We start from the raw sequence: 10,000 nt of genomic DNA, 5'->3' as shown, positions 1-10,000 counted from the left end.
GTACGTCCGTTTGGCGTCCCTCACCGCCCTCCGCAGATTGTACGACGCCGCTATGTAGTTGTCCATGTTACCAGATACAAGTCCGTCGTTGTAAGCGGCCGTGCGAGCATTGCACATATACAACTATATTCCTCTATATACAACTATATACAACTGTATACAACTATATACCTCTATATACAACTATATACAACTGTATACAACTATATACCTCTATATACAACTATATACAACTGTATACAACTATATACCTCTATATACAACTATATACAACTATATACAACTGTATACAACTGTATACAACTATATACCTCTATATAGAACTATATACAACTGTATACAACTATATACAACGATATACCTCTATATACAACTATATAGAACTGTATACAACTATATACAAATATATACCTCTGTATACAACTATATACCTCTATATACAACTATATACAACTGTATAGAACTGTATACAACTATATACCTCTATATACAACTGTATACAACTGTATACAACTATATACCTCTATATACAACTATATACAACTATATACCTGTATATACAACTATATTCAACTGTATACAACTGTATACAACTATATACCTCTATATACAACCATATCCAACTATATACAACTGTATACAACTATATACAAATATATACCTCTATATACAACTATATACCTCTATATACAACTGTATACAACTATATACAACTATATACAACTGTATACAACTATATACAAATATATACCTCTATATACAACTATATACCTCTATATACCTCTATATACAACTATATACAACTGTATACAACTATATACAACTGTATACAACTGTATACAACTATATACCTCTATATACAACTATATACAACCATATACAACTGTATACAACTATATACAACTATATACCTCTATATACAACTGCATACAACTATATACAACTATATCCAACTATATCCAACTATATACAACTGTATACAACTATATACCTCTATATACAACTGTATACAACTATATACAACTATATACCTCTATATACAACTGTATACAACTATATCCAACTATATCCAACTATATCCAACTATATCCAACTATATACAACTGTATACAACTATATACCTCTATATACAACTATATACAACTATATACAACTATATACAACTGTATACAACTATATACCTCTATATACAACTATATACAACTATATACAACTATATACAACTGTATACAACTATATACCTCTATATACAACTATATACAACTATATACAACTATATACAACTATATACAACTGTATACAACTATATACCTCTATATACAACTGTATACAACTATATACAACTATATACCTCTATATACAACTGTATACAACTATATACAACTATATACAACTATATCCAACTATATACAACTGTATACAACTATATACCTCTATATACAACTGTATACAACTGTATACAACTGTATACAACTGTATACAACTATATACAACTATATACAACTATATACAACTGTATACAACATGTAGCCTGACCTTTCTCTCTCTCTACCTGTCTGTTTCCTCAGAGATGGACGTGTGTGGCTGGTCCAACGGGGGCTGTTCTCAGTTTGCTGCTTGTGCTCGTGTGGCACCAGGGGAGCGGAGCTGCCTCTGCAGGGAGGGCTACACTGGGGACGGGCTGCTCTGCCTGGGTGCGCAGGCTTATCCATTATGGAATATGGATTTTAGTTTATGGATTATGGGTTATAGATAATGGATTATAGTTTATGGATTTTTGATTGTGGATCATAGATGATGTATTATGGGTTATAGATTATGGATTATATATTATACGATGTAGATGATGGATTAAAGAATATGCATTATAGATTATGGATTAAAGATTAATTATGTTTTAAGGATGTGAGATTATGGATCATGGATTATATATTATGGATTATAGGTTATGGATTATGCATTATGGATTATCGATTACAGATTATGAATAACAGATCATGGATTAAAGATTATAGATTATGGATTATAGATTATTTGTTAACTATAATGGATTATAGATGATGGTTTATGGATCATATAGTATTGATAATGGATTATGTATTATGGATCATAGATTAAAGATTAGAGATTATGGATTATGATCCTGCTGATATGTTTTTTGTTCAAAGAAATCGATCGTTGCCTGGAGAACAACGGCGACTGCCACAAGAATGCAGATTGTACTAGAACAGGCCCAAATATGGTAAGACCACCTGAGCTAGTTGTAGCCTATTAGCTGTCTTGTTAGCGTCCCCCGTTAGCATCCCGGTAGCCGTCCTGTTAGCTGTCCTCTGCTAACCCTCTCTCCTTGTCTTCAGACCGCCTGCACTTGTCACTTTGGATTTTCAGGATCAGGGAAATACTGCTTCCCTGTCAACGTCTGCAGGAAGGTTAGTTCCTGTCACAACATCATCTGGATCTGGATGTGATGTGATGTTGATGTGATGTTGATGTGATGTTGATGTTGATGTGATGTGATGTGATGTTGATGTTGATGTGATGTGATGTGATGTTGATGTTGATGTTGATGTGATGTTGATGTGATGTGATGTTGATGTGATGTGATGTTGATGTGATGTTGATGTGATGTGATGTTGATGTTGATGTTGATGTGATGTGATGTTGATGTGATGTGATGTTATGTGATGTTGATGTGATGTGATGTTGATGTGATGTGATGTTGATGTGATGTGATGTTGATCTGATGTGATGTGATGTTGATGTTGATGTGATGTGATGTTGATGTGATGTGATGTTGATGTGATGTGATGTGATGTGATGTTGATGGTGATGTGATGTTGATGTGATGTTGATGTGATGTGATGTTGATGTGATGTTGATGTGATGTGATGTTGATGTGATGTTGATGTGATGTGATGTTGATGTGATGTGATGTTGATGTGATGTGATGTTGATGTGATGTTGATGTGATGTGATGTTGATGTGATGTTGATGTGATGTGATGTTGATGTGATGTTGATGTGATGTTGATGTGATGTTGATGTGATGTGATGTTGATGTGATGTTGATGTGATGTGATGTGATGTTGATGTGATGTTGATGTTGATGTGATGTTGATGTGATGTTGATGTGATGTGATGTTGATGTGATGTTGATGTGATGTGATGTGATGTTGATGTGATGTTGATGTGATGTGACGTTGATGTGATGTGATGTTGATGTGATGTTGATGTGATGTGATGTGATGTTGATGTGATGTTGATGTGATGTGCTTCAGGACAACGGGGGCTGTGATCAGTTTGCTCGCTGCTTGTCTCTCGGTGCTGGACAGAGAAACTGCTCCTGCATGAAAGGCTTCCAAGGCGACGGCTTCAACTGCCGAGGACAAACAGGAGATGTGAGTCACATGACCCAGTCACATGACCCCGGTCACATGACCCCGTCTCGTGACCCCGTCTCGTGACCCCGTCACATGACCCAGTCACATGACCCAGTCACATGACCCCGTCTCGTGACCCCGTCTCGTGACCCCGTCACATGACCCAGTCACATGACCCCGTCTCGTGACCCCGTCTCGTGACCCCGTCTCGTGACCCCGTCACATGACCCAGTCACATGACCCCGTCTCGTGACCCGGTCACATGACCCCGTCTCATGACCCCGTCACGTGACCCCGTCTCGTGACCCCGTCTCGTGACCCCGTCACGTGACCCCGTCACGTGACCCCGTCTCGTGACCCCGTCACGTGACCCCGTCACGTGACCCCGTCACGTGACCCCGTCTCGTGACCCCGTCACGTGACCCCGTCACGTGACCCCGTCTCGTGACCCCGTCACGTGACCCCGTCACGTGACCCCGTCTCGTGACCCCGTCACGTGACCCCGTCTCGTGACCCCGCCACGTGACCCCGTCTCATGACCCCGTCACGTGACCCCGTGTCATGACCCCGTCTCGTGACCCGGTCACGTGACCTGGGATAGATGCCAAAAGGAAATCCAGGAGACATCATCTGAGTTGTAATCAGCCATCTGTCCCTCTGCTTGTCTGTCTCTCTTCCTGTCCATCTGTCTGTCTGTCCCTCTGCTTGTCTGTCTCTCTTCCTGTCCATCTGTCTGTCTGTCCCTCTGCTTGTCTGTCTCTCTTCCTGTCCATCTGTCTGTCTGTCCCTCTGCTTGTCTGTCTCTCTTCCTGTCCATCTGTCTGTCTGTCCCTCTGCTTGTCTGTCTCTCTTCCTGTCCATCTGTCTGTCCCTCTGCTTGTCTGTCTCTGTCTGTTTCCATATAGGAGCTGAGGAAGCGACCAGAGAATGTCTTACTCTACAATTTGATGATTGTGAGTAACTGTTGATGGGGCTACCAACAAAAACACTGTTATATAACAACAACTGTTGTTATATAACAGCAACACACTGCCATTGTTGTTGTTATATAACAGTGTGTTGTTGTTGTTGTTATATAACAGTGTGTTGTTGTTGTTCTTGTTGTTATATAACAGTGTGTTGTTGTTGTTGTTGTTGTTGTTGTTGTTATATAACAGTGTGTTGTTGTTGTTGTTATATAACAGTGTGTTGTTGTTATATAACAGTGTGTTGTTGTTATATAACAGTGTGTTGTTGTTGTTGTTGTTATATAACAGTGTGTTGTTGTTATATAACAGTGTGTTGTTGTTGTTGTTATACAACAGTGTGTTGTTGTTGTTATATAACAGTGTGTTGTTGTTGTTGTTATATAACAGTGTGTTGTTGTTATATAACAGTGTGTTGTTGTTATATAACAGTGTGTTGTTGTTGTTGTTATATAACAGTGTGTTGTTGTTATATAACCGTGTGTTGTTGTTGTTGTTATATAACAGTGTGTTGTTGTTGTTATATAACCGTCTGTTGTTGTTGTTGTTATATAACAGTGTGTTGTTGTTGTTGTCGTCATGTCTGTGCCTGTACTTTTCTCTCAGAGTTCTGGGGTCCGCTTGGATCGCTCTCCCTCCACCGTGTTTGTCCCCCACTCGGTGACGGCGCAGGGCTTCCCTGTAGGTACCAGCAGGGGGCGCTGGGGGCAGAAAATGGGCGTGGCTTGAAACATTTCTGTATTTTTTAAATGTTTTGTGTTTTTCTGTCGCTGCGACGCATTGAATCCATAGAAACATTTCAGACAAATCTTTGTGAAAAAAAAAAAAAATTTACATTAGGAGTGAGATTAGGATCAGAATTAAGATTGAGACTCAAGATTAAGATTAGAATTAAGATTAGGAATAAGATTAAGAATAAGATTAGAAATAAGATTAGAATTAAGATTAGGAATAAGATTAGGAATAAGATTAGAATTAATATTAGGAATAAGATTAGGAATAAGATTAGAATTAATATTAGGAATAAGATTAGAATTAATATTAGGAATAAGATTAGAAATAAGATTAGAAATGAGATTAGGAATGAGATTAGGAATATGATTAGAAATACGATTAAGAATAAGATTAGGAATAAGATTAGAATTAAGATTAGGAATAAGATTATAAATAAGATTAGGAATAAGATTAGGAATAAGATTAGAATTAAGATTAGGAATAAGATTAGAATTAATATTAGGAATAAGATTAGAATTAATATTAGGAATAAGATTAGAAATAAGATTAGAAATGAGATTAGGAATGAGATTAGGAATATGATTAGAAATACGATTAAGAATAAGATTAGGAATAAGATTAGAATTAAGATTAGGAATAAGATTATAAATAAGATTAGGAATAAGATTAGGAATAAGATTAGAATTAAGATTAGGAATAAGATTAGAATTAAGATTAGGAATAAGATTAGAAATAAGATTAGGAATAAGATTAGGAATAAGATTAGGAATAAGATAAAGAATAAGATTAGGAATAAGATTAGAATTAAGATTGGGAATAAGATTAGGAATAAGATTAGAATTAAGATTAGGAATAAGATTAGAATTAAGATTAGGAATAAGATTAGAATTAAGATTAGGAATAAGATTAGAATTAAGATTGGGAATAAGATTAGAATTAAGATTAGGAATAAGATTAGAATTAAGATTGTGAATAAGATTAGAATTAAGATTGTGAATAAGATTAGAATTAAGATTAGGAATAAGATTAGAATTAAGATTAGGAATAAGATTAGGATATGGATCAGAATTAAGATTAAGATGACAATGAAGGTTAGGGTTGAGACACTCATTTCCACACAACAGGGAAATGACCTGATCATTTTTTATAACAGTGAATATTATTTATTTCTCCCTCTTTGTCTCACTCCCTGTCTGTCTCTTGGCCTGTCTGTCTCTCAGGTGTCAGCCTGGAAGTCTGCGGGTCGGTTGCCAGATTTGGTTCGTTCTCACTTCATTCAGTGTGCAGTGCTGTCGTTCAGCAACTTGAAAGAAACTAAACAGGCGCTGTCCATGTCAGGACACACACTGCACTTCAACCAGCGCCAGGTACACAACACACACACCACACACACACACATACACCACACACATACACCACACACATACATACACCACACACATACATACACCACACACATACATACACCACACACATACACCACACACATACATACACCACACACATACATACACCACACACATACATACACCACACACATACATACACCACACACATACATACACCACACACATACACCACACACATACATACACCACACACATACACCACACACATACATACACCACACACACACACACACCACACACACACACACACACATACACCACACACACACATACACCACACACATTACATTACATTTACATTTACATTTAGTCATTTATCAGACGCTTTTATCCAAAGCGACTTACAAGGGAGAATAACATTCAAGCTACATTGCGACAGAGATTAGTGTAACAACAACATTGGTGTAACAATAAATACTGCAAGGTGGTGCTAAATACTTGTAGATTAGGACAGGAGGTACTCACTGAAGAGCTGGGTCTTCAGGTGCTTCTTAAAGACAGAGGGAGGTCCCTGCTCTGGTCATTTTTGGCAGCTCGTTCCACCAACGTGGAACTACAAATGAGAATAGCCTGGATTGCTGTGGCTGTATGGCCGGCAGAGCCAGGCGACGCTCATTAGACGAGGGCAGCATCCGGGGGGCAACATGTGCTCTTACAAGAGCATTTAAGTAGGCGGGAGCATTCCCAACAATCACTCTGTAGGCCAGCATCAGAGACTTGAACTTGATGCGGGCGGCTACAGGTAACCAAGCGGCTACAGGTAACCAAGCGGCTACAGGCAACCAAGCGGCTGCAGGTAACCAAGCGGCTACAGGTAACCAAGCGGCTACAGGTAACCAAGCGGCTACAGGTAACCAGTGGAGCTCGATGAGCAGCGGAGTGACATGTGCCCTCTTTGGCTGGTTGAACACCAGTCGCGCTTCCGCATTCTGTATCATCTGTAGTGGCTTCACCGCACAGGCCTCAAGGCTGTTAAGAGGGCGTTGCAGTAGTCGAGACGGGACATCACCAAGGTTTGTAGCAGCAGTTGAGTGGCATATTGGGTCAGGTACGGCCTGACTTTTCGGATGTTGAGTAGTGCGAAGCTGCAGGACCGGGAGACGGCGGCAACATGGTCCGAGAATGTCAGTTGGTCATCAATAATGACACCAAGATTCCTTGCAGCCTTGGTAGGAACAAGAGATAGAGAGTCGATTTTAATATCAATGTTGTGATAAATACCTTGTTTGGCCGGGAAGACCAGCAGTTCCGTTTTCGCCAGATTTAGTTGAAGATGATAATCCTTCATCCATGTGGATATGTCAGCGAGACAATCCGAGATCCGCGTCGAGACAGTGGGGTCGTCGGGCGGGAAGGACAGATAGAGTTGAGTATCATCCGCATAGCAGTGATATGAAAAGCCATGTGAGCGGATGATCGGGCCCAGTGAGGTGGTGTATATGGCAAAGAGGAGGGGTCCTAGCACCGAGCCTTGGGGCACCCCTGTGGTGAGGTTGTGAGGCACAGACAGCTGGCCTCGCCATGTCACACTGAACGAGCGCCCAGTGAGGTAAGATTCCAACCAGGAAAGTGCACTGCCCGTTATGCCCATGCTTGAGAGTATGGACAGGAGTATGCAATGATTGACAGTGTCAAAAGCAGCTGATAAGTCAAGCAGAATGAGAACCGAGGATTTGGCAGCAGCTCTAGCAGTTTTTAAGGCCTCTGTCACAGACAACAGGGCTGTTTCGGTGGAGTGACCACTTTTGAAGCCAGATTGAAGTGTATCAAGAAGGTTGTTTCTTGACAGGTACTCTGTAACCTGTCTAGAGACCGCCCTCTCTAAGGTTTTGGAAAGGAATGGGAGGAGAGAGACCGGCCGATAGTTTCCTACTTGATTGGGATCGAGTGAGGGTTTTTTGAGCAGTGGTGCGACCCGAGCCGCTTTGAAAGCGGAAGGGAAAGTGCCGGAAGTTAGGGAAGAATTAATCACATGTGTGATTGCCGGGGTGATAGTCGGTGATATGGCTTGAAGGAGGTTGGATGGGATCGGATCTAGCGGACAGGTAGTAGGACGGCTACATGTTAGTAGTTTAGATACCTCACTTTCAGCGAGGGGGGTGAAACCAGGGAACGATGAGCCTAGGGCTGGAGAAGACAGGTTGTGAGTAAGTTGTTTAGTGAATTGGCTGCTGATGGCTGCCACTTTGTTAGTAAAAAAGGAGGCAAGGCAGTCAGCAGTGAGGTTAGTAGCTGGGGGAGGTGGTGGAGGGTAAAGCAGAGACTTGAAGGTGGAGAATAACTTACGTGTGTCTGTGGCACCGTTGATCCTATCGTTGAAGAAGGCCTTCTTGGCAGCAGTGATGCTGGAAGAGAAGGAGGACAGCAGTGTCTGGTAGCTAGCAAGATCCTCACTTGTTTTGGATTTGTGCCATTTCCTCTCGGCTGCTCTGAGGTCAGTGCCCGTTGTCCGGAGGGTGTCAGTCAGCCAAGGGTGCGACTGGGTTGAACGAGCAGGTCTGGTGGATTGTGAACACAGGCTCCGGACATGAGCTCAAGGTGGAGCAGAGGGAGTCAGTGGCATCATTAACCTGCAGAGAGGAGAAAGTGCCGTGAGGTGGAAGAGAAGAGGAGAGCACAGAGGAGAAGTGGGTGGAAGACAGGTTGTGGAGATTGCTGCGGATAGTAACCATGGGTGGGGAGGTGGGGGGTTGTTTTGGTAGCTGGACATTGAAGTGGATGAAGAAGTGGTCAGAGAGATGAAGAGGAGTGACCCATAGGTTGTCGGTGGTACAGCTCCGAGCAAGAATGAGATCAAGCTCTTTGCCAGCCTTGTGAGTCGGTGGAGTCGGGATCTGTCTTAGGTCGAACGAGCGAACCAAAGACAGGAAGTCAGCCGAGCTCGCACTGTCCAAGTGGATGTTCATGTCGCCGAAGACGAGCATGGGACACTCGTGCTCAGGGATTGATGACAGCAGGGTGTCAAGCTCATGTAGGAAGTCACCCAGTTGTCCTGGTGGACGGTAGATGACGACCACATAGGCTTTCACCGGAGCAGTCACCAAGACGGCGTGATATTCAAAGGAGGCAAAGTTGTTTAAAGGCAGCAGTGGATTAAATTTCCATGTGTTGGAAATTAGCAGGCCAGTCCCAACACCACGGCCAGATGGTCTGGATGTGTGGGAGAATGTGTAGTTAGTGGAGAGTGCAGCCAGGGTTGCCCTATCTTCCGGTTTAATCCATGTCTCAGTGAGAGCAAGGAGCTCTAAGGAGAGGTGGTTGGCATGACCAGAAATGAAGTCTGCCTTGTTAACTGCAGATCGACAATTCCACAAGCCAACAGAGAAGGAGGTCTTTGCAGAAGATGTTTGCTGCAGGGACCTGAGGTTACCTGGATTGCATCGGCGTATGGTATAACGAGGCTTTCTGGGTGACCTTGAAGTTGTGGGGATGCGGTAGTAGCACATTTTGTATGGAGTGAGAGAAAGAAGGCAGGTTTGCCTTGTTCGGTGTCCTTGCTTCGGTTGACGTGC

At 41.7% G+C, this 10,000-nt stretch overlaps 1 protein-coding gene across 3 annotated transcripts in view; it reads left to right on the top strand.

The window, feature by feature from the left end:
• stab1 (stabilin 1) overlaps nt 1–10,000 on the top strand; it is a 95,890-nt gene that overhangs the window by 38,723 nt on the left and 47,167 nt on the right. For all 3 annotated transcript variants that reach the window (XR_013844176.1, XM_080001370.1, XM_080001369.1), the window contains exons 42-48: nt 1,569–1,694; nt 2,169–2,242; nt 2,358–2,429; nt 3,278–3,397; nt 4,285–4,332; nt 4,951–5,025; nt 6,300–6,446. Coding sequence is in view for 2 of the 3 variants with exons in the window: in XM_080001370.1 (XP_079857496.1) it covers nt 1,569–1,694; nt 2,169–2,242; nt 2,358–2,429; nt 3,278–3,397; nt 4,285–4,332; nt 4,951–5,025; nt 6,300–6,446 (662 nt within the window). In the remaining variant the exon portion in view is untranslated. The remainder of the gene's footprint in view (nt 1–1,568; nt 1,695–2,168; nt 2,243–2,357; nt 2,430–3,277; nt 3,398–4,284; nt 4,333–4,950; nt 5,026–6,299; nt 6,447–10,000) is intronic.

Source organism: Zeus faber (assembly GCF_960531495.2).
Source record: "Zeus faber genome assembly, chromosome: 5".
NCBI lineage: Eukaryota > Metazoa > Chordata > Actinopteri > Zeiformes > Zeidae > Zeus > Zeus faber.
The sequence above is the reverse complement of the archived record's forward strand: the minus strand, read 5'-3'. Positions and strand labels throughout refer to the sequence as shown.